This window comes from Zonotrichia albicollis, chromosome 3, assembly GCF_047830755.1.
Source record: "Zonotrichia albicollis isolate bZonAlb1 chromosome 3, bZonAlb1.hap1, whole genome shotgun sequence".
Lineage (NCBI taxonomy): Eukaryota > Metazoa > Chordata > Aves > Passeriformes > Passerellidae > Zonotrichia > Zonotrichia albicollis.
Genome location: NC_133821.1, coordinates 70,985,671 through 71,011,382, shown reverse-complemented (window position 1 = coordinate 71,011,382; position 25,712 = coordinate 70,985,671). Strand labels below are relative to the sequence as shown.

General features: G+C 39.6%; 1 protein-coding gene across 5 annotated transcripts in view; it reads right to left on the bottom strand.

Annotated features, from left to right (window-relative positions):
- Nucleotides 1-25,712, bottom strand: part of SAMD3 (sterile alpha motif domain containing 3) — a 73,061-nt gene that overhangs the window by 10,708 nt on the left and 36,641 nt on the right. For all 5 annotated transcript variants that reach the window (XM_074537826.1, XM_074537824.1, XM_074537827.1 and 2 more), the window contains 4 exons: nucleotides 22,470-22,577; nucleotides 13,951-14,136; nucleotides 13,564-13,648; nucleotides 6,691-6,858 (listed from right to left, as the gene is read on the bottom strand). In XM_074537826.1, the coding sequence (XP_074393927.1) occupies nucleotides 6,691-6,858; nucleotides 13,564-13,648; nucleotides 13,951-14,136; nucleotides 22,470-22,577 (547 nt within the window). The remainder of the gene's footprint in view (nucleotides 1-6,690; nucleotides 6,859-13,563; nucleotides 13,649-13,950; nucleotides 14,137-22,469; nucleotides 22,578-25,712) is intronic.

The window sequence follows — 25,712 nt, the reverse complement described above, 5'->3', positions numbered from 1 at the left end:
AAAGCCAGCATCATAAATTGTAAAGGACATGAATGTTAACACAAAACACGACTGCCTAATCAAAGAGTGATGAAAGTGCCTCTGGTGTGGACAGCAGACAACTCTTTGCTCTTTACATGGGTTTAGACCAGTTCCTGAATGGTAAATGCAGCCTCATTGTTGCAAAGGACAAAGATAGAGATCTCTTTTTGATGAATGCCAACAGGACCTACTGGCTTCTCAGTTTGAGAGAGTTAATTCTAACAGGAGCAGTGGAGTTAAAGAGGTGTATATGAGGACGTTACTGCATGCTGTCAGTCTGCTCACTGCCAACCAGTGATCCAGGTACCTCACCTGGGATGCTCTGGAAACATTTCTTTGACGCAACTCCTTTGGATGGAGACTAATCTGCTTGCTGGAAAGCAATGTAGAAAAAATCTCCTAGAACAGCAGTGCTGTGCAGGCAGGTTCAGTGGGATCAGCACTGAATGGGAAGTCCTTTAAAAACCATACACTAGGACTGGGATGCTGATGGGCTGGTACGGCCTCAGTCTTTCATTATTATTGCTTTTGTCAGCTTCCAGCAGCTGCTAATATTATTTTCTTTGAAAAACACATTTCAAATTTTCCTTGCTAGATGCCAATGCATGTTGCAAGTCATGCTATTGCTAAGAGCATTGATGTTGCCAACACTTCTTGGTTGCTGGGTCTACCTGCATTAGTTAGCATCAACACTCAAGGTACTTACACAAGAAAGCCTGATGGTAGTTAGGACTCTTGTCTGGAATAATCTTTTCCATTAACTGGCCTTTTATAACTTCTTCAGGGTGAGAAGCAGCTTTCACAGTTATTTAAGCAAGCATAATCTCTGTGTCTTGATATTTGAATACTGAAAAGTGGGCCTTGCTATTTTGGACCTCATCCAGACACAAGACATCATAAAAGCACAGTGTATAGACCAGTTTTTTGCTACCACTGTTGTAAGGGACAGCCCTTTTCTCTGTGGTAACAATCACAGTCGTTAGAATGACATTTACTATAATGAACATTGGGCTGTTTTATATACCAGGAGGAGTGATCAAAACAAGCAATGAGAGAAAGTGAAGGTCTGCTCAAAAAAACCCCCAAACACTGGAGACTGATCTGGAGCAAGTATAAATCTAAAAAGGCAGGCTGTAAACTGGGCACTGCTCAAGGCCCATCTTCTCATCCTGGATGGTGGGAGAGAACTGAGAAGACATCAAAACCCCTCACATCCAAACACTGCACACAAAGACGTGAAACAGCATGGACAGGCTGCTTCCAAGCAAAATGAGTGTGTAACCATCAGCAGGATCCACACTGACTTGTACTCCTATGAGATGCTTAATTAAAGCAGGCTTTGCTTTAATTACACATAATTGCCTTTTTGACCCAGGCAGGCAACTTCAGAACTAGATTTATGTGCCAGTGCTAACCAAAAACTTTCAAAGTCACATAAGTCAGCCTATTTCTGACCACAACAACTGCTTTCTGATTTTGTAAGGTGCATAAGCAAAATGACAGAAATCTGTTTTCCTCTACCAAGGAACAACCTGTGCTTGACAATATAACTCACAGAACAATGAAGACACTGGCTGACACAAATAAGAAGGTGAAGTGCAAGATGTATGCTGGGGATTTGTGTTTAAAGCTTTTGCTTTGACTTAAAAGCATTTCAAAATATTAACTAAGCAACACTACACACTCAAAGTCTGATGTATGCACATCAAAGTTTTAGCGGAAAAATCATATTACAACAGTTCAGTACAGCCATTGAAAGATCATTTATATATGCATGCTCACATTCCAGCGTTGTAAATATTCAAACACCTTATTTGGAGACCATTAATCTTAGAGGGAAAGGTGCTATCACCCCTGTTTCATTGGGACATGGCATTCTCAGCAGAGATGGTACCTAATGCTCTGCCTGCCAATAGTGCCATAAGATTGAGCCAAGAGAATTTCAGCATATTGTACACAAGCTGTTCATCCTCTGAGAATTTTACAGACTTTTAGCTCTCCTTTTCCCTTGCTGTTGCCTTATTTTTCTCATTCCTCCCTTTTTCTCCAGCCATCATTTTCCAAATCCTATTCTTTCTAGAGCCCTTGAAATCTTGTTTCAAGTTTCTGACTCCTGCAGTGGCATAAGATCATCAACAAACATGATGTTAGTTATCACTAAAGAAAGGCACATCCCTAGGAAATGTCTACCTTGCCTAATTTACCTAATCTGAGATAAAAGAGACTCCATCTCAGGGTAGACTTCACTCAATCCTGATTCCTCCTTTCATCAGAAAAGACAGTTTCTAGATAAAAACAACAGGGTAAATTTCACCATTCTTGTACTGCATGATACCACCAAAGCAAGCACAAATGGTGCACCTCCTTGGCCAGGGGTCTTCTCTGCTTTTCATTTAGTCCTCTTGGCACGGAATTTGCATGCTCACCAGTTTCAAAATTTCTGCTTATCTTCCCTGTTCAGGAATATCAATAGATGTCCAACTTCATGAGTTAAAGTTTCTGCAGAATCCTCCTGCTTCTCCCAGTCAAAGTTCTCATCAAAGCTTTTCTTGTCTCTATCCCATTGACACAGAAAGAAGATTGTGTGCCAGTGCCCCCTTTATAAATTGTTTTCATTTTGTTATTCCCAGCTCTGCTGGGTGTGGCAAATACTCCCATTTATCTGCAAACATCTACCGCTATCTCAGCTGACATCTTGTCAGAGCCTATTTTTCCTTTTCACACCTAACTCCAAATTTATTTGTGTGACAGCTTCAGAGAAACCCCAATGACCTCACAAACAGGCTGTCATAAGATGTAAGAAATCAGAGGCTTTAGAAGAGGAACTGTACTCTCTCTCCATTTTTGTTTAATATCAAGAACTTCTAGCAGTCTTCTAGCCTGTTATATTCCCTTACATTTCAGGAAGCTTAAGCCACCCTTGGGTAGTCCCTTTGATGAGATATTATCTTATTTAATGTCTGGGATGGATTGAAGGAGCTTAATCCAGCTGCATAGATACAGCTATTTAGTGGCATTTGAGATATCATAAGAGTACTCCAGAAGCCTCTGGGAACAGAATACAATACTGGACCTATGGGAAACACACACCTCTCTGAATTGACAGGTTAAGCCGTGCAGGATATCTGAGGGATTTTCATTTCTGTATTCAGCTAACTGAGTTGACAGTGAAGTCACACATTCTATGAACAGCACTGCTTGAGACTGGCAAGATTTCCAAACTTAAAGATCTGAAAGGGAAAATTTGCTCTTTAGTCACTGCCCCTGGGAAGACTAAAATAGTGTTTGAGCCATAAGCTCTCAAGGTTTGCAAGCCAATCATCAGCTCTAACCCCATTTCCTTCTCCATCACCTTTTGCCTTCTGGCAATCCTTTGGCCAAGGACCAGGAAGGTCCTATCTTTATGTTTCTTCTGGCTCCCCCAAGTCTAGGGCCCTTCCTATTACAACTGGCAGGAGGTGGTTTCCCTCACAGCCTGAAGAACTGGCTGTGAGGGAAGAACTATAAATCAAACAAGTCCTTAGGGCAGAGAAAGGGGGCTTGATGCTAAAAAAATAATGAGACCAGTCAGAACAAGCCACTGAACGGCTGCTTTAGCAGTAATCCCACTCTTACTGCAGAGGGGAGGCTGGCTTGCTTTTCTTATGTATTTTAACAGTGTGATTCCCCTTGTCATGGAAAGACCTTCCATTTGCAGCAGATGAAGGTCATTATCATTACAAAACACTCTCCCCTGGATTACTGCAGCTCCAAGATACTTGCTTGACTGTGGAAAATGACTGAGAAGGATTCTCACACCATAGCCATAAAATTTGTTGTTTATGGAAGATTTCCTGATAAAACTCTGAATATCCCTCAGACACAGAGACTCGACTCAATGTCTGCCAGGCACAGTCCAAGCTTCTTTCCCTGGTGGTGCAACCTGATGGATATTTATAGGGAGCATCATTTAAATAAATCTCCCTTAGTGACAGACACCTCTAGCATGGTGCTTACTTACCATCATCCTACTGCCCTGCACTTGCTCAAGACCTTTCACGTGATGCTAGTCACTAGAAAAAAAAGTAGCTACTCTTCAATCTTGTTTGAATATAATGCTCTGTAATGAGGAATACATCAGCAGATGTTTTAAAGAAACTGGAGGAGAAAGCCAGATGCTGCACCTGGCAGCAATGCCCTGCATGGGAGTATACCCTGCCGAGCATGCTTGAGCTGCTTTTGAAGAAGAATGCCTGGCTGGAAGGTGAAGGGACTTGGGCAGTCCAAAGGGCAGATATCATCCAGCTCAAAACATCACAGAAAGATTATCCTGGCAAGCAGCTGGATTTTCACATGAAGGAGTGAAAAGATTGGTTAAGGGTTTTATTAGTAGTAATAACTTTATTACTCTTCTCACATAAAATAAATGCCAGGTATAACAGTGAGACATTTCTGATCAGTAAACAATCTTTTTATCAGTTTCATGCCATTAACAATCCAAGGCTACACTGACAGAAAGCATACATGGCAGGGTGCCAGCTTATGGCTGCTCAGAAATAAAGCTCGATGCAGAAGTCAGCCGTGTGACTGGTAAGTAGGTCATCTGCTGGGAACAGATGTGCTCCCTCATCTGCATAGCTCTGCCAGTCGGCTTTGACCTGCAATGCCCTAAATGTCCTACTCTGCCTATCTAAAGCAGAGCGTGCTGGCCCAAGGGGACTGAGGATCCTTCACTAATTATTCTCCAAAGGTCGCCTTAACCTCGAATTCATTTTCCCCCTCTTTCACCTCAATTAATTTTGATGTGTTGGCTTCTGGTTCGCACAAGGCTGATTCATTCTTCCAGTCTTGGAAAAGGGATGAAGACAAGGGGATCTGGCTAACAGTAATTTGAATATAATTTGAGTTTGCCTGTGGTATTGGCTTCTAGATAAAATGTTCATTTTTTGAGACTAAGACAGTTTAACAGTTTCTATTTTTCATAGAGTAATCAGTGCAAAGGATTGGCAGGAAAGTGCCTTTATGTGTGTTCCTAAATGTACGGAATGAAAATCCCCACTGCTTTTGTTAAAAATAATATGAAACATTTTGTTCCATTTTGCAGATATGTAGTGACATAATTTAGGATCTCAGAGTCAGACATCGCTGCTTTCAATGTAGAAACACATTCAAAACTAACTTTTGATTCCCTCAAATTATGGAATACATTCCTAATCTTTAATAGGGCCCACAAGAGTTGATTCTTGCATTTATATTTGTATTTTATTTATAAATATATGTTCAGGATACAGGGAAAATGAGAGAGAGAGAAAGGAAACTTGTTTAGAGACATTCAGCATCCTCTCACCACCTTTAAGTTTTACCCTCATTTGCTTACAATATTCAGGCTGGCAAAAAAGGCCTAGGCCTTTAGAGGAGATGCAATATTTGTCTTTAATTTCTAAAGCAAACAAGTGTGACCAGTGCTGGCCTCAGGCAATGCAGTTTAAGAGCGGTGATTCCTGATGTGCAGAAGCACAGCAGAGAGCAGTTACACCCTCTCTACAGAAAAATGAAGTTTAGCAAGCAGTCCCTACAGGATCACTCCAAAGCCCTTCTCAATGAGCTCATAAGACAGAAAAGATCCACATGTGCCCTTTCCAAGCTTTAGCAGATAAAGGATGGCTAACTCTTGACGTGCACACAAAACCAGGAGCTTATAATTTCTTCTTTACTGGGTGTGAGACTGTTTATTGTTTTGCACCAAAGTCACAGGTTTCTTACTTCACACATGCTGCAAACTCTTCAACTAAAGCAGGCAAGAAGGGGCCTGTGTTTATTCCTGAACATATTAACTCAAAGGAAATAAACAGAAATCACTGAAATTTCTAAAAACCAATGCAAACATGTATTTGCATTTTGTATGGGAAACTACAGCCACCTTCAATCACAAGGGCAATATATGCAGAAATGCATCCAATAAACCACTCTTGTTCCCTAAATACAGGGCCTGGTAAACAGCAGGAGGAATATGGATAAGCTAAAGATTGATATCTACTTATGTATCTTCTTTATCACATTTGTACAATTGTTTAAATTTTACCATGTTTTAATTTCAGCGCAAAGAGGTGTGTGCAGCATTGGCAAACCTGGAACCTTAATGAATTTATGGAAGTGTATAAATTAATTAGGTTGCTTACAGGACAGTGATAACTCTCTGAATTCTCCAACTAAGGGAATACACAGCAACTGCATGCACAGATTTGCAAACATGCCCATGTATATCACACATCTACACAAACAGATTTTATATAACAAATGTGACAGTGGGATTTTTGTTACCAGCTCACATACCTCTTTGCATTCTTATTTGTACAGAGGCTTCAGCTAGTAGACATAATTCTCTATTGTTTTTTACTCTAATTGGAGGTATACAATCAAAAGCAGAATAGAAACATTGCATTTAAATAAACAGACAGTATTTTCTGTCCAATTTACAACTCTAAATGACAACAAATGTGCAAGGCATCCAGTATCGGGTTTAGCTCTGTTGTTGATACCTAAAAAAGTCAAGGGTCTGGCAACATGACAAGCTCTATGCAAAATGAGTTTAAATGGGATGAGATCCGTTCTCCCCTTTACTGGCTGGTGGCCTTATTGTCAACAGAGGAGCTGAAAGACTGAACTCTGTCAAGCACCAAAAAATCTTACCTCTACCTGCCCCTGGACACCATCAAGAGTATTTTCAGCAAAAGAAGATTTTCTGCTCTGTCCCCTCCTGTGGCCAAATTTGCATTTGTTCCTCAGGACTTGCTCGTCGTCCTCAATGGGTCTCCGCACATATTTGAAACGATCTTTAAGGGCCCGTTTCCACAGCAACTACAGGGGGGGAAAAATAGCTGTCATTACAAGTATCTGTCAAGAATTTGCCCCAGCCTAAAGCAGGTCAGTTTTTTTTTTAACTAACTCCACAAAAAAGTGTTTGCCATTAAGCAGAAAAAGGCTCACAGGGCAACACCAGTGTTGGCTTCAGGATGGAAGGAAACAAAAGCACCCGTGGTAGATGGCTCTACAGCAACAACAGCTGGGCTAATGCCACTGCTGTGGCTTGCTGAGGACAACAGTAATTGAATCTAAGGGTTACATCTGTCCTAGGCTACCAGTGAAACTGCACTGTTGTCCCCTCCTCAGCTCTTACTTTATGCTCCATTCATGAGCATAGTTGAGTTGTGAAACTGCATAGTGAAGCACATCAGCTCACAGATACAACAGAAACTGCTGTGGGGTTGGAGGGGGGGTAGGGGTTGGTGGTTTGTTTTGTTTTTTTTTTTAGTTTAGGGTATTATTTTTATTTTGCCTCTGGCAGTATCTAACTGGTTGCACAGTTTCATGATTATTGTGTCCAACAGAATGGGAGTGGGAAAGACACAGTGTGGCACTGCCTTTTGCTGGGAGTCTACAGTTATACTGGATCAAGGGTATTTTTAAACTGAACTCAAAACTGCTGAATTAAGACAATCATTTAAAAAGGTCCTAGCATTTCTAAGACACCTCAAGGTATGTAAAGTGCAACTTAAAGGCATTTCTGCATTGCAAGCAGATGCAGGTCCTGTTTAACGCAGCCATTCATCACTCCTTGGCAGTCAAAGGCAGAGCTTACATGGCCCCAGTGCTTCTGTCACCCTCTTGTATTTCTTTATTCATTTATTGAAAAGTCACTGCTGAAAGTTGTAGGGACAGCAACTTCCTCATGCATCCTTAAGGACCAATGGCCATTTGCATGTGGCCCAAAGCTGAATGTCCCATGGCAGGAGCTAGCCATGACATTGACACCCCAGAAAGCAATTTCTAAGCAAAGGCTGTTCAACATATCTGCAGGCACAACCTGCAGTTTTGAACAGTTTTGTCATTCCTCAAAAGCAGTAGCATATTCCAGCTACTGGGGAGTGTTCAAGAGTCAGATGGAAAAAAATCAGTCAGAAAGTGACTGTAAATTAAAAGATGGGGAGGAATTAAAATATCTGTCACTTTGTTTTCTAAAACTGACTCCAATATTACACTCACTTAATACTATACTCAAGCCTGCCCCTGGACACCGCCAAGAGTCATGCTGACCACTGACATGCTGAAACACAATGTAAACAGAAGAATGATTACCCTACATTTCTTACCAAAATGGTGGCATTTATTAGTCAAGATCACATGATATGAAAGGCTAACTTAGTGTAAACCAGAATTCAGTAGAAGTAGACTAAGTAGTACAGTATCTCTCTTCTCACTCACAGGATACAGATGAGAGGGTTTCTCAAGAGATGGTGGTGAAAGCAGTGTGACCTTGCACTTCTCCTGCCAAGCTTACAGTTCCCACTTCCCCAGGTTCTAGCTGACCTACAGGCCCTCAATCCTAAAAGCAAGACCTCCATTAATGGTGAAAAATTAGAATGGAAGAGCTATGAGACTACAACCCCTGTTGGTCTCTACTTCAGCTCTTCTTGAGCAGCCCTGGGCCTACCAGGGCAGGAGCGCCCTTCTTAAGGGGACACTCTCTGCCACCCTCCTAGGTGCCCTTACCAAAGAATCTTTTCACAGCCAGCCACAGTTCAGCACCCAAGAACTGGAAAGAAAGCAAGCCCATCAGCATTTCTAGTATGCAAACTTCAGGCTTAGAGTTCTGCCAGAACAGAAGCCACATCAGCACTAACCTAAAGGTAATGACTAAAAATACAGTACAACTGCTCACCCAATCTTCTCACAAGGCATAGTCACTGCCTCAGGATGAGTATTACACCTCAGCACCATTTTCAGAAGCAGTAAGGTGACTACAGGCCTTGGAAATCCCACTTGTTGTTCACCTGAATCATTAAGGTCCCTAAGTACATTTATAGTTCTGGCCTTACGCATTTTGATGCAAATACCTCATCATTATATGCTTAGCAAAATTTATGCCTAGCTTGCTATTTTAAGGTTCCTAAGAAAAGCAAACAAAAACCTTAGTTTAATGCTTCTTTGAAGTGTTTAACAGATGTTACAGTATTTTAAAACATGATCATCCCAGAATATATTAGCAGCTGACAATTTAAGCATCCCTGTAGTTGAGCTTCACACAGCTTCTTTCTTTTGAAAATCTTTATTTGGCTAGAAAATATTTTTGCTTATTCTTTCACATGAAAGAATATGCTGACACCTATACAGGGCTTTTAATATCCCACAAAGTTGAAAACTTTCATTCTCCAGTTCCCCCAATAAATTAAGAATTTTAATTTAATCTATTTCTATAATGGGATTGTCATAAACTTAGGCAAGTCCCCTCTCACATACCTCTTTCCAGAATGAGACTGCAAGCACATACATTTATGTGGTTTCCCTTGTGGGTAATGCATGCTCTAAAAAGGATGCTTTTGTTACCATTTCTGAACCAACAATTTTATTTTCTTATCATTCTCCTGCTCTCCCCAGCTTCCCCCAAACACCACCATGGGAAGGTTTACCTTCCTGGTAAGGGAGTGGGAGGATTAGCCTGTGTCTATCTGACATAGGAGGGAAAGGATTACACACAGATTAAAATCAGTAATTTACTAGCAAATAATCACTTTGTGTGCAGCAGTTACATAAATGGGGCATGCCAGCAGTGGCACCCTGGGTTTCATAGGCACGAGCTCAAGGGAGCTGCTCATTGCAAAGCACAGCCAAAAGGGCAAGTGGTGTGGAGCAGGGAGCCCTCTCTCTCCCTTCCTCATGTCATGTTTTCTTGGAACCATACAATTTTCAAAAGGTTGGCTGAAATGAAACAGAATAAGGGGGATGATTCTTTCCAAATTGTTGGGTTTAAGCCTTGAAAAACAGACAAGCACAGACAAGTGCTTGCAAGTTGTCAAGAAAGAGTGTCATGCCAATTTCCTTTTGACTGCTCTGTTTATGACCTTCACTTTTTCTGCATAAGCTATATGTCTGTAACTTACAAATGTTGTACTGGTTACAATACACACCACAAATCTAATAAATTATTCCATGATTAAATGAAGATTTTTATTTTTTTTAAATGTCATATGTTAGTTTAGGATAGCATTGTTCTGCAAGTAGAAAGAAATACCATGGGAAAATTTCCTTATGTAGCCACTTTAAAGCACGCTTACCAAAAGTTAATCTTGGAATTAATTTCATTCCAGATACCTCACTTCTTAAATGAGTTTTACAATTAGTAGAAATTTTTTTCTAAATCATTATTTGCAATTTTAGATAATTCTTAATCCCTGCTTCTAGACTGACCTCATAAATAACATTATTTTAAAATTCAGAGTACATAAGTACAGAATTGTGAATAATCTACTAATAAATCTTGAAACCACAAACATATAATGACCCCTCATTTCAAGAGTATGAGATTGAAAATATTAGACTGCAGACACATATGGTTTAAATTATTTGTTTAAAATAATTTGGAGATGTAAATAAGTATTTTGGGAAACAAAACTCCAGTATTTTGGAGATGTAAATCCCCACAAACAAACCCCACCAAAAAAAAAAGGAATGTTTAAAGTTTTGCAAGTCATTTTTCTTTCCTGTCATGAAAATTCAGGTGGTAATTTAGGTGGTCTTATGTTTTCCTCTATGTTCCTCTATGTTTGCCAGAAATCTTTCCTTTTCCCACTTGTTAATTTCACCTCATTTCTGCAAAAATGTTGCAATAAAAGTGCTGACATTAACCGTTCAAAGCTTCTCCATCCACGCACACCAATAACATCAAGTTCTTTACATTCTGATTTTCTGCGCTTGGCCAGAAGAAAACATTAAGTCTGGAATCCCAAGATCCCTCCTGGGATGAGTTTTCCCTTTCCTCCCCCAGCAAGCGCAGCTGCCAGCCCTGCCCAGCCACACAGGCATGCACCCTGGCCAGGCAGAAACCCAGAACAGTTTCTGCTGCACTCTTCCAGCAGCCAGCACACATCCATGTCTGGCGAAGGGCTTTAAACTTAAGACTTGTGAGTTAAAATTAAAATCACACCCACCACTGGCAGACCCTCTCAGGACATCTCTCTAAGAACTACTGCTGCCTTCTGCAGAGCCCAGCAAATGCTGTGGCTGCTCCTCCACCCCCAAAGGCTGAGAAACTGCTTTCCTTTTAAGCATAACTGTAGAGTTAAAATGAATCTAGGAACTGAGACATGGCACAGCAATAAATAGCAAGCAGTAAATGAATGGCATTAACAATACAGTGGTATATTTTACATGGCAGAAAGGATAGTACTCAACAGAGAAGTGAGCTCCAGCACACCAGAGGGAACACAAAACTTGGTACTCCAAACAGCAGTCAGCCCTTTTGGTTTCTAAATGCACACAACAAGTTATAATTTCTTTTCAAAGTTGTAGGAAAAATAAGTCAAATCATTGAAAACAGTCTTGTTGGTATTCTAAATAGTCCCCAATGACTTTATTGCACTACCACTATTGGAAACCATTACTTTCAGAGGCCAGCCCAGCTGAATTGCCATGTTTGGTGTCTCCCATTTTCCAGCCTTACAAGACACAAAAAGTAGGTGGTTATTTCTCCTTTCCCAATGTTGACACCAAAACCACATTATACCAACTGCATCCCCAGAAGTTTATATATAAATGCTACTTAACAAAGAATGTAAGTAGCATTTTTGCTTGAAATACCACTCTCATGCTAGTTTTTCTTTCTACATTTAACTATCAGTCCCCTTTTCCTCTGAATTTTATTGATGGTCAATTTCTTAAATGTTTTCAATGTACTATTTTAAAAACTGTAATAATAACTACAACTGTTTAATTACTGTAGATAAACAATTTAAAGACATTCAAAACCTCTCAGTAATCAATATTTTACCTCTTACATTTTAATACTATTATCAGGAACAGAGGGCAACAATTATACTCCCTTAATAGCTGGAGGAGTTGGAAAAGAAAAGCCTATAAAATTTTTGCTTTTTTTAATTGCTGAAGAGCCTTTCAAGGAAAAAAGACTTGTCAAATTTTTTTTGCTGTTCATTTGCTTCTTAAAGGTATATGAATTCAATTTTACTGCAAGTCTTGTGATAAATACTTATGCATCTATTGTAGGGTTTGTTTTAAGCTGTTACTGTTGTAACACACAACTGTCAGATCAAGAAAAAGGATGTATCTATAGTGCTTATGATCAAGAAGGAAGAACAGAGTGCCTAACGGTAGGCTCAATAAAAAATATTAATTAATTCTCACACCCTCCTCCAAATTTAAGAATGCAGGCATACAACTTTTGAGCAGGTTTTCCTCTCTCAACACAGGCAATGAAGAGGGGCTGGATCAGAAAGTGGTAGACTAGAAATACTGCAAACTGCTAATTCCATCTTCCTTGTTTACTTATTGCAGCTATTGCCAGAATGCTTTCTAGTATGAAGGGGGGAAAAGATCAAAAGATAAAGACCAATCACTCTGAAATCTCTCACAACTTCTGCCAGCACCAGTTCTGCCATCCATGCAGCAAGTAATGACTATTTCCCGAAGAACAGAGTTATAAGTAGTTTCCCTCAGCCTGTGGTCCTTCTGCAATTAAAGCCCTTTGAAAACCTAGCTTAAGAACCTCTGTTTAAAAACAGTTTTTAAAAGTTAAAACTAAAAATTCTCTTTGGAACAAATTGAATATCATTCCAGCTCCTCATCATAGGGGGAGCCAGAGGAAGCCACAGCATTACTCAGGACCCTTCCCTAGGACCACCACTGGGGTATTCAGAGCCATATCCTGATTAAAAATGAGGACAGGCTGTTTCTCTCTGGTCCTTTCGCTCCCTTTCTTCTCTTTGAGATGTGTTTGTTTTCTTTAGTTCCTTCCCTTCAACGTGCCTGGGCTCAGGGGAGAACTAGAATAGTTACCCTTAAGCCTCAACTTTTTTATTTATTCCCAAAATTATTTTGCTTTCTACAGTATAATGGCATGTGAGATATATTTGAGTCCCCTCTGAGGCTCACAAGCTTTTACAAGATGGTATAAAAGAATCATATGGCAAAGCAATGATGTTAAGTGAGGCAACCACTGTCCTCCAAGAGCACAGACAGATATTCTAAATCAGAAGTGAAAAAAAGGTAGTTCAAATTTAAATAATCTCCTTCCACTGTTTTCTGCTATTTCCCCCAATGATATTCCAATATTTATTTTAATTCTTTTAAAATTAGACCTAGATTCCTTAAACCACTAGTATTACTGCATGCTGTAGTTTTATATCTAACACACAAACAATCACAATACATTGCAAGAGCATCGATCACATGTTAGTCTTCACACAGACAATTTTCTAAAGAGCTGGCTTCTTAGGTTTTAAAAATAGAAAAAAAATCAGATTTAATTTTATCCCTGGGCAGATATCAGCCCAGAAAGAAAGACAGGTCTGCATGATCTCATGGTAGCTTTGAGGTACAGCTATACCTGCGTTAATCTTTAATTGATATAATCAAATAAGAATGTGATTTGCAAAACACAGCCAAGTGTGTGTACTGTGAATAGAGCCAGCATATAAGAGATTGAAATTGATTTCCTCTGAACTAGATTATTTTCTCGTGATTGATTATGTAGGAAAAGCCCACAATACTTACAAAGCCATTCCCATCTTCATCAAGGAATGGGTATGCCTGGAGCAGAGCATTGACAACAATGTTATATTGCTGACTGTTCGGATACCTGTGCAAACAAGATGGAGATAGAAAAGAAATACTTGGTTTTCTAGACAGTATTCAACACTGGAGTCTATTTTGATCTAGATTAAATAACTTCTGACTATTTCTCAGGCAATCAGCTGCCCTGCAAATAACAAAGGGCAGAGCTTAAAGGCATGAAATCTTTCTATTGGTTTCAGTAGACGTCAGGCCCTTAGCCTCTTTTATTTAAGCAAATATATTAGAGAATATCTTTACATCCATTTGAAAATTTATGTCTGCAGACAACAGGTCTGCCCCCAAATAAAGGTAATGGTGTTGACTTACAGTGATCCTTCCAGGTATTTTGTCATGTCTGCTTGTAAAAATTCAATAATTCTTATTCTCATACTGTGATCAGGGCATTTTTTTTCTGCTAATATGCACTTGACATCGTAAGGGAAGTCTGGCAAAACATAAGAACTTGTCCACTGCAACATCTTGTGTCTCACAAAAAATGATTTCAGGTTTTTTCTGTAAAAGAAAAGATTGTATTATCACCATCACATCTTTCTTCTATGGAAATGCAGGCAGGAGGGAAAGATAAATACATGGAAAAACACAACACAAGGGAAAGTTATTGCTATAGAAATTCAAGGCCTGCTGTCTTTGTTTCTGCATAAAGAATACCTACAAAAGCAGTGATCAATACACACAGAGTGAAAAAGCAGATGTCAAATATGGAATGTTATAACCAGCAGACAGTAGGAGGTGCTTCCTAACTGAAAGCAAAAGCAGAAGTCAGTGGGGGCTTGCTGCTGTTGCAAAACACCTTTTTCTGTCTTAATTTATAATGTTTCCTCTCTAGTAAGACAAACAGCTTAACTGAACAAAATACTATACATTACATTATTTAAGGTTGTCCTCCCACAGGGGAAGGCAAGGAAGGGATGAAGGCAGCTATCATCAGCTCATGGAAACAGAGCAGACACAGCCCAGCAGCTTCAGTCACAAGAACACCATGACCACAATTTACAGAAGTCACACCCTACCTGGGGTGAACCTGGGGCAGGTTATCACCACTGGCTGCCCAAACCCTAATTCTGAAAGAACACAGGAAAAAGTGGGTCCCAACAGCCAGTTATCATCTCAATACCTCCTTGAGCAGGTTGGTCTGTAATTCTCAACCTTTCTGACCTGTTTATGCTGCCACACCACCTTGGCATTTTTTAATGTGTCTTGTGGGCTATCAAAAACTCTACATCCCTGGTATAACTGCACCAATGCCAGCCCTACCACAAATGGCAATGCAGTGCTGAGGAAAAAAAATATACAGCTTCAGTACTGTGTTCTGCTCCCAGGCTCAGTAGAAGTACTCAGCACTACCATTCCTCCATGCAAAACAGGCACAAAGTGGTCAGCACTGCTGTCTTTTCAAGCTCACCAGATTCCATGGGACACAGATGGTTAACAGTAGATGCAGAGTGCAGTGAAGTTCTGTTTGCACTTTGAAGTCTTAAAAGAAGGCAAAGTTGTGCAGGAAGTGACAACATGTCCACATAGACACATTCATGTCCTTTTTTTGTGATAAATTAATATACAAATAGGAAAATAAAACCCAACTTGGATTCTGAAATCACTTGGAAATCCCTCCTATGCAAACAAAGTGCAGATGTTCAATGTAGCATCAGTGAGAGCTCTGCAACCTTAAAGTTTGCATCCTGTACCTTCACCAACTTTCCTGATGGAAGTGATGCACAGGCTGCAAGTTACTACATAATGTTTTCAGCATGCTACCATTTAATATAGCTCAAAAGTGGACAGAAGTTTAAAATTTACAGTACTTTTCATCTAAGCAGCACTGAAATTCCTTTTGTTAGTAATACCACTGAAGTCAAAAAGCCATTTCAAAAAGTGGAGGGGTTTATAGCAGGTTCCATTTGGGGACACTGGACTACATTCAGTCACCCGAGAAAATAAAAGTTTCTTGCAGTTGGGATGGCTAATAATCAGGGAATATGGCAACTCTCCCATCCACCAGTCCCTTCAACATTTGCCATGGCAACAAAAATACTCCAGGTTTCACTTATCTTCATTTATCTTACCTAACAAAAATAATTCCTTGCTCTCCAAACAAGATCAAAAATTCCTCTGGTCTCCACAGTGCGTGAGATTAAATATTTTACTAGTTTTAGGTGGACTCATGGCTGTTGGGAAGTCATATTAAACATGTGCTGTAATATTTCACAATGAAATACAAGCTTGTTTGCAAAGAGACACAACTCCACATAAACTTTATCCTCAGAAACACTCACATGCAAACTTGTTTAACTAAAAGAACAATTGAGTTCAGCTGTAATGCTGTCCTCTACGATCACAAGAGATTTTGGCTCTACACATAAATCCCAGTGCATGTACAGTTTTGAGATTTAGGTACAAATACATGTAGCCTGTTTCTGCTCACACCTCTTCTAGCTAACCTGCGGCAGAAATCAAAATCAAATTATATCAAAATCTTGAAATTGCAATAAAAAACCTCATAAAAATCTCAAAATCTCAAGTTACATCTTTTCCTGTCTCATTTCTTGAGGCTTTTGATTCTGCAGCTAAATGAATCCAATGGCTAGCTAAGGCAAAACTTCAGTGTCCCTCTTTCTCTGCTGTCACACATCTGAGTTATTTGCGCTCCTTTCTCACTGGTACTAGGAATCCTGCAGCAAGTTACAAGGAGCTACAGTGACAAAGTTCTTAATTATTCTTTTCATTTCGTTTTCTCACAGTTTAAGCCCCCAAAACGACTTCTCATGCAGTGAAAAAATACCAATTCAGATGAAGCAAACTGGTCTCTCTATGCTTAGCCACAGTAAGGAACTGCATCCCAAGAGGAACCTCCTCAGCAAGGAGACAACTATTCACAGATGTCGGATCTCAAGATCTCAGTCCTGAGGTGCTGAGCCACCGAGACCACCTTGGGGGTCTCGGGAGTCCTGGAATGTTGCCAGAAGTGTCTGGTAGCTGGACTTTGGTCCTACACAGGAGACGACAAGGATGAGGGCTTCACCGGGTGAATGGTGAAGGGATTAGCTAATTAGAGGGTGAGACACAGGGTTTAGGATTTATGTACAGGGGGGTTTAGAGGAGTAAGATGGAGGAATTGGGGTGTGTCCTGTCCTCCTTCTTCTTCCTCTTCTCCTCCATCTTCTTTGGCCATGGTGGCACTCTTGGATTGGTTATTACTGAGAGTGCACCCAGCAATGAGAATAAATGGTATTGGGGAAAAATGATAAATATTGTACACGTAACAATGGGTATAAAGATACGTGGCGGTCCGGAGGACGGACAGTGTGCTCATGGCTGACTGCTGAGCAGATCTCTGTTCGGCTGAAAGAACATCTTTTAGATAAACAATTAATAAACATAAAAACCGAAAGAAGAACTGAAGCCTCTTCTCGTCCTTCGATACGCGGGCTGCCCCAAGGCCACCTCGGGCCTTTCCAGGCCCCTCAAACAGCCGAGATAAACCGGACACACAGAGCTTTTACCACTCAGCTTTTGTAGATTGCCACTTTAATGTGCTCAGTCACAGTCCTGTCTCACACAGCTATTTCCTTCTTTGTCTCCATTGTAACCTTACTCTGCTCATGCACAGCATGTTTACTGAGACATGAGGCTATAAAACAGCATTATTTTGGGAGGAGCTGTTTGTCTCCTTCAGAAAAATGGAAAAATACCTCACAGCAAACCAGCCAACCAAACAAACAAAAAAAAAAAAACCAAACACCAAAAAACCTTACAAAGAGACCTCAAAGACCCATCTATTTGAATTATATAACCCCTGGCATCCCTAATCCCAGGGAATACCTTGTTTTACTGCCCAAAAGACAAAGAGATACACATTTGCAGTGTCACCCAGACCATTCAGTGATTGTTTTAGATTACACTGGAGAGAAGAGTGGGGAGTAAACACAGCATCATCTCTCCAAGTTCAGTGCCATGCAACACCACACAGACACACAGAGCCACCTGCATTAGCTGCAAAAAGTCAGTAAAAATAATCTTGGTATCAATACAGACAACTCAATCAAGATAGCTGTATACAGTGCCATAGATACTTAGAAACAAGTTCAAATACTAAATCATAATAAGACTGTTGTTTTTAAGCCTCCTGAGCATACTGTTAAGAAGGATCTATTTTGATCATTTAGGGGAAAATGTGATTTAAAGGCCAATTGAGCACACACAAATGTGCTGTGTGGCATGAGCTTTTCTTATTGTCTGCTAAAGTCTGTGAGTCAGGCACCCATTGCTCTATCTTGTATCAGCTCAGATCCCATTTAGTCAGAGGACATGGCAGTTAAGAAGAAATTTGCTGACATCAATGGGTTGTTCCCTTTTTGGTATATCCACATAAAACTCAGCACATAGGTGAAGTCTCAATAGATTCCCACTATTCACAAATGAAAGTCTAACCTTTCACCTGTCTACATCACACATCAGCAAGAGACTCTGATCTGAAGGTTTGTAGCCTGGAAGTCCATGTCAACAAATCCAAGGAAGAAACAGAGGAGAAAACAAGGAACATGCAGATGTGAAAGAAAGAAAAAGTCTTCAGCTGTAAAAAACATTCCATTTCCCTAATACATGTATAATATGCTTTCAATTTTATGACAACATTCAAAGTTGCAAAGGCTATTTCCATCAAAAGGAAGAAATTCTGACAGAAGATGAAATATCAAAAAAACTCTTCTTCCTGTCAATAGTCAGATAAAAAGGGCTCTATTTTTTTGTTCTCAATTCTGATATCTGTGCCTGAAAGATCCTCATGCCATTCTCTTTTAGTGATTCAACGTCATTTCCAACGTTTGAGCACAAATACAAGGTTTCCCAGTTATTCCCTCAAGCCTGGGATTTGCAGTGTACCTAGTGCTTGATGCTGGCCTCTATTTTTTAGTTCCCACTAAACATAAAGGCAGGTATCTTTTAGACCGAAAAAGAAGTTACCCACAATTTCAGCAAGGCTGAGATGTGGGAGCTGTGAGATGTGCCAAAGATGCCCATTTCCCGGAGCAGCTCCCACTTCAGGTTCCCCTGCAGAACCCATTCTGTAGAAACCATCATGTTCAGTATGACTACAAAGTTACAGACAAAATAATTCTGCTTCCAAAAAAGTTTGCAAGATGCAGACACAACCTTCTTCTAGAAGTCCAGGCTTTTTGACGGCCTAAGGAGCTACATCACACAGGGGAAGGCTTTGCACTCTCACCTTATGCGAGGGTAGCAGCTGTGGGTTGCAGAAACAGGAAATAAAAATGCTCTTTAGGGAATCAGACTGACAAAATTGCCAGCTAAATCCAGCCATTTAAAAGAAACAGGGTTTATTTGTATTCACCCCTCTAAGATGTGGTATACTGTATCCCAAGAATTTTATGGGTTTTTGGAATTTTTGTTGTGCTGCTGTTATGACTTTGTTAGACCTTAATAAGGCAATGCAATTAGTGTATTTCGCAAGTCATTTTTAAGACTTGCTAATTTCTGGTGTGGAAAAGACATAGCAATTTATTTCTTTTTTCCTGTAAACTTCTGTGGAAGACTCACAGCACCATGTCATTAAATTCAGCTCTGATGACCTGAGGTGCTCCAAAACCATGAGTCCTGTTGTCTTGACTTTCAAAACATCAGGGCAACAAGAACAGACAATAGCTATTATTATGAGTCTTCTAGGTCTTTTAGTTTAGTATCCTTAAGTATCCTGCTGCAATAACAGAGACATGAAATGCTGACTTAAAACAAAAAAATGTGGCAGAAATTCTTGCATCCACATGAATTAAAAGCCTAAATTTAAAGCATCACCCTCAAGTCCTGAACAAACCAAACCAAAACTCACAGATAAGACAGGTTTCATGAAGATGCAATAGCAATTGAAGTGAAATTATCAGAAATCATAAAAATGAAATAGTTTTTCTGGTATGTTATACCAAAGGTATAATCAAACAGCATCTGACATCTGTACTTCTGAACAAAATAGACAGGCCGTACTTCTTGCCTACTTGTTGACCACTGTCAAAGACTAAACATGGTTTTCTTAAGTCAGCTTTTCATGTCCTTATGAGCTAACTGAAAAAAAGATCATCAGAATTATTTCTGGTATATGTGATATCAAGAATAAGGTCTTTGCTTAGAAACTAAGAAACTCTTAAGCTATACATTAACAAAAAGCATAAAAAGCACAGTCCTCCTGAGTTTTCATTGTAGGATTATAGATACTTTTATATAAAACATACATATACAAACACATGTAATATTTACCCTCTTGTGTAAATAGAGCAAAATCATTTGAAGTAATTGACTCAGTGACAATTTTTCAGGCTAGCTGCTCTTTTTCTCTTGTCCTTTTAAAAATTTCCTTTTTTTTTTTTAAGCACAAGCATAAATGCATTTCCGATAAAACACATCAAACAGATAAACAATACTGATGTAGAGGTTATAGGGGAGGCAAAGGAAGGAGTTCTCTAAAGAACTTTAGAACAACGTATCATAATTAAGGTCACTTCAGACACAGCCACCCAGCAGTCAGGGCAGTTGTAGCCTGACCAAAAAAGATGTGGGACTGGCCTAGTTAAAGGCATTTCCTCCACTGAGGAAATGAATGACCCATGCAGGCCATCATGGCCATCGTAGAGATGGATGCCAAATTCGTAAGGGCAGAGGTAAAGGTAATTGTAAATCTTCTAGTTGGTTGTCCTTGCTATCAGCTCAAATTGATGCAGGCAGCAGCACCAATATTCTGTCAATGCTGACAAAAGCTTTATTGGTACATCAACACTCAGCGGGCCCAGGTTTAACTCACAGCAAATAGGGAAGCTCAAACCTGTTGAGGTTGGCTGGAAGATCTGTTACCCTGCCTGTGCTCTGAGCAAATTACCCCAAGGCATTCAGACAGTAAACCTGTTACACAGCACTCAAGAGGTACAGAACATGTTTTTAGAAAAAAATAAATGCACAAATAAACATGTACCAGGACATTACTCTTGAGGGAAAACAGCTGGACCATCATAGTGGAAACAGTGAAAAAGGGATACAATGTCATTTTGCTAAGCAAGTATGTTGAGGAAAGGCAGACAGGACACATAAACCAACCAATAAAAGGTTGGTTTTCCACAGCAGTATCTGATATTTACAAATAATAAAAGCCTCTGTCTTAGCAACAAGATAAACCCCAGGCTGTCAGGAGCCATAAAACTGCTAGTACTCCAGTACAGAAAAGCAGGACTATGGGAAATGCATTTATTGAATTGTCCTCTGTGTCTATCTTATTGTCTTCACAGACAGTCACTGCTTCAAGATTAATCTTCTTGGGATATTAACAAAAAGATGGGCTGGTTTTACTTCTGTCATTGTGTCAAAGCATTATTCCATTGCAGTAGGTTGCAAACCTCATCTGGTTTAATGTATGCCCAATTTCAAGGCAAGAAAACAAATTATACAATTGGTTCATCCAGACAGTTTTTGTTTTTCTGCTTAAACAATTTTCTTTGATATGTTGGTAATATTTAGTAATATAGAAGAGTGTATTTAACACTGTTGTTAGGACTACCTACACAGGAAACACAGAGAAACTTGGAGCTAATTCAGCAGCATTAATAATCCATAAAAACATCCACGAATTCACTTCCAGCAAAATCATACAGTTACTGAAGATGTGGCTCCATGAATCTTCTGAGAAAACAAAGCCAAAAACAAACCACAAAAACCCAACACCACAGACAAATTAAAACAAACAAACACAAAACCAAACAAAAATCCAAAACCAAACAAAAAATAAATCAACCAAAAATTTTAAGTTTTTCTTTTCAGATGAGATGAAATTAATAAGGAGACAGAGGCTGTAAGTATAATCCTGGCCAAGTAACAATAATTTAAACTGTGCATTGTGTAATGGTTACTCTGATTTACACAATCCATTTTAAACTCTTTATACAGCACAAGGCAAATTAATTAAAAATAGGCATCCTTTAGAAGCACAGGCTAAATGCTGCAGGATCATATTAGTGGTTTATTCCAAGGTTTCAAGCAACTTGGGTTTGTTTCTTTGATAACAACACTGACAGGACCTTTGGAGTTTTTGGGATGTTCTTTTAAAAACAGAAGTACCAGGACTTTTAAAAGCATTAAATCATATCTACAGGGGAGAATGGCAGGGGGAGAAGTTGTAGCAGGTGGAAATAAAGGGGGATAATGACAAGCAGACAAAGCTTTGGAAACACAAAAATAATTGCCTTGAAAGAGGAACAGGGCACTCTTTCAACACTGCCTGCCCATGACAAAGAAGAAAATCATGGATAGAAGGAAAAAAAAAAGAAAAAAAAAAAGAAAAAAACCACATCACATTGTCCTGCCTCCAGTTTCTAGGTAGGCTTATTTTGACAACCAAGGAAAATGAGTGTGCAAATGGAAAAATGGAATCAGCATGCGTACCTCGCAAAGTGCTATATTTAAGATGCCTCAAGCACACAATTTATTGAATAGCCATATTCCATTGTGTACTAATTTGTCAGATTGCTGTTGAAAACATACATAAAATATGATTTTTAAAAATCAGATAAATAAAGACAAACCTGTATCTTGCCTTCTGCAAGAGGTAACACAAAACAGTGAGCAAGGACTGAGGATGCAATCACACCATCAGGCTATTTCATTCAGTCAAATAAATTCCTGTTCCTGTTGTTTTTTAAATACATCTGGATATACCTGAACCTGACCTCCAGTAATTAAGATCACTTTTATAAAAAGTATAAATGAAGCAAGATGAAGTGTTTATGTAATTTTCAAAAGGCAAGGAAAATTTCATTAATATATTATAAACTCACTTTTGCTTTAGCGCTCTGTGATCAATTAGTCCTTTTTCATTTTCATGTGCACACAGATACTTCTGCTCCACAGGACCAGAAGAAATTAACATCTGTCTTTCAGTAGCCCTAAAAGAAAAAAAGAACAAAAATCACTCTCAGGTCTTGTGCAGCTTATAAAAAAGAGGATGTTTAGGGTTCTAAAATGCCAGTGGCAGAAACAAGAAAGAAGAAAAATCAACATATCAAATACGTCATGATTTTATATGCTCGTGCCTCTTAATCAGTTTCTCAGTTCAATTATCCAACTAACAAATTAAAAGGGAAAATGCAGAAAGTTGTACCTGCTTATATTCTAAGTACTACACAGTTACAAATCCCAAGAAAATCAGACCTCTCAGAGTTGCAGGGTAACATCCATCTTCATAATCTGGCATCCCCAAACTTCTGAGAAAAACTAACCATTGCAACATGTAAGGGGTGAGCAGAAAGAGCTAATTACACAGCATTTCAATACATTTCTATTTAGCTAGAATCTTGAAAAATTGTTTTTTTCTGGAGGTTAAGTCAAAAGCATCAAGTCAGCTTTGCATTACTCCAGCCACTCTAGAAGATCTCCAAGTGCTTCCTGATCTTACAGTTCCTGGCCATTTGCTCCAGCTCATCACTAGGAACAATAACTCTAGATATCCATTTTGCTATGAGCCAGTCCACTACTTTCTATTTAACCTTTGTGTCCACTTCTCTCCCTCCTCATAGTCTTGTTATTTCTTGTTTTGGTAGATCTGTTGTGGAAGCCAACACCAACAGTTTTACCCCGTACCGGGGAAAAGGCAGAGCTAAGAGAGGGGATACTGTTATGCTGCCAAGAATTCATGGCAATCATAAAACATTAATTTTTTTCCTAACCTCCTCTCTCTTCAGAACATCTGAACTCTAAAGATGCTCTAGAAACTGTTCCAGCCTCAGTTGCACTCAACACACAAAAGACTGTTATTGGAAATGACATATAAGTTTGCCATATTTATAAGGGGAGTTCTCCCTTTCCATGAAACAATATATTTCAGCCATGTAGTTAAATGAAACAACAAAAAACTCCCTTAGAATATTCTCTGTGTGGCTCTTGGAAACAATTGATTGTTAAAGTGGAAGGCAGCTTCATATTTACCTGGTAATGTCTATGTGTGAGCTCCACATACACACATAAGCAGTTTCTATTGTGGGAACACTTCCACTGAACCAGTGACAGACACAGGATGCTATTCCCATGTCCTAATCCAAACTGCTGGAGATGTAAGCCACATTCTAATTAGCCAAATTTATTACTTCCACACAGAAAGCGTTCAGCTATTGCACTCTAAATTCCATGTCCAGCCAAGGACTTTGTTCCTGTTTCTGTCAGAGAGGAGAGGTCAGCACAATCCATACACAGTCACAGGATGAGCCAAGGAAACCAGGATAAAGAGGTGGCAGCCAGGAGTGCACCAAAAAGCACTGGGGATAGCATTTATATGAGAAATACAACAGGGAAATACTGCTGACAGCTCTGGGAAGGTCCACAGTGATTTCAGCTGACCCAGAAAGAGACTGTGATGATGATGATTTCTTCCTGCCCTGAGCAATGCCCTCTCCACCCTGTCACTGGTCCTGGCAGGGTGAGCAAGTTCTGGGAACTGGCCTGACTGAGAAATAATTCTGCAAAACAGAAAAGATGGTTGGTTTTCACCTGGGCTCAAGCACTGCATGATAGGAGCTAGGAGCATGCAAACTCAGATTTCATCGTTGTTCTCTGGCACCACAGGAGGACCACACACCCAGCTGTGGATGCTACTATCTGCAAAACTTAACATGGTTTCTCTTCTCACTGTAATTCAGCCTAACATCAGGGAGCAATGGAGGAAATGTGAGTTCACATCTACTGTGACCTATCAGAACTGTGAATTTTACATTAGTTCAAAACAGTGTCTCGTACACTCAAGTCATGAGTCCTTGAACTAGATCAAAAGAAATTATTCTTACAGGATTTTGTTCAAGATGTACCGAACTGACAAAGATAATTTTGAACTACATCACCAAGAAAAGCACTGCAGTGTTAAGAAAAGAGAGTCAGAACTATCTGCATATAAAGATACAACTTTCAGTTTTGTAACAAAATACTCTTTTTGTTATAGGTGCTTTTCCATAATTTTATACCCAAAAATGCACAGAATATATTGACTTTTTACTCATCCTAAAATACATGACTGAATGCATCTTAAACTTGCTTGGATTTTATTCTGTATTTCTTGATGACAAAACATATTTCAGGAACAGCAGCTCATTTACTCAATTTCCCTGTAAAGAGAAGGATACCAGCAGCTTATTTTCCAGGAAGGAGACTAGATAGGGAAAGATTTTAATGTAAACTATATTCACTAAGATTTGATATTTTAAACTTTTTTTTTGGAGTCTGCAGAGCTTCACAGCAAAACTGTTGCACTCATGTTACTGCAACTGCATGCTCTTTGTGGGACAGCATGGCTTGACCTGCAAGAGCTGACAAACGGCCACATGTGAGACACAGTCTGTGCAAACACCCCTGACAAAGTCAGAAAGCTAAACATCCAAAGCAACATCCTAACTGCCCTAAACATAAGGACATGTTTTCTTCTGAACCCCCTGCTGAAATCGTGGTATATCCACCCCTGTACTTTGGATGAAGTACAATATACGGAGTAGTCTTCTTCACAGCCGACACCCCTACCCCCAAAGAAGGAGCTTCCAATAAATCAAATGGACAGGCCCTTGGTGCAGAGAACTGAGACTGGCTGTGATCTCATACTTGAGGCCTGTGATAAATCTTACATGCTGTGACTTGGTCTTCTTCCTGCAATCCCCTTCTCTCCAGTGGTGTAAGAGCATTTACCTCAGGAGTTTCACAAATACTTCCACAAGGACAAGAGGATCTATCTCCCTGTGCAGTTTAGTTCTGCTCATGGGCTCAATTTGTTTGGAAGTAACTCTTATCACTGTTTATCAGGCTTTTGTTTGGGCTGTTAATCACCTCAGAGTGCACAACCTGGACTCCTTTTGGATGAAGGCAAATGCTCTGCAGTTCTAATCCTCTGGGATTAATCCTACTGTGACTAATGCAGCCTTAGTGCTAGAGTCCTTTCCTTTGACAAAAAATGCATTTTGGATCCATGGCAAGCTGCTCTCTACAGCCAGGATTCTTGGGTGTAAAAGGGACCACTTGGAGGTCAGGATTTCTCTCCACAGCCAAGA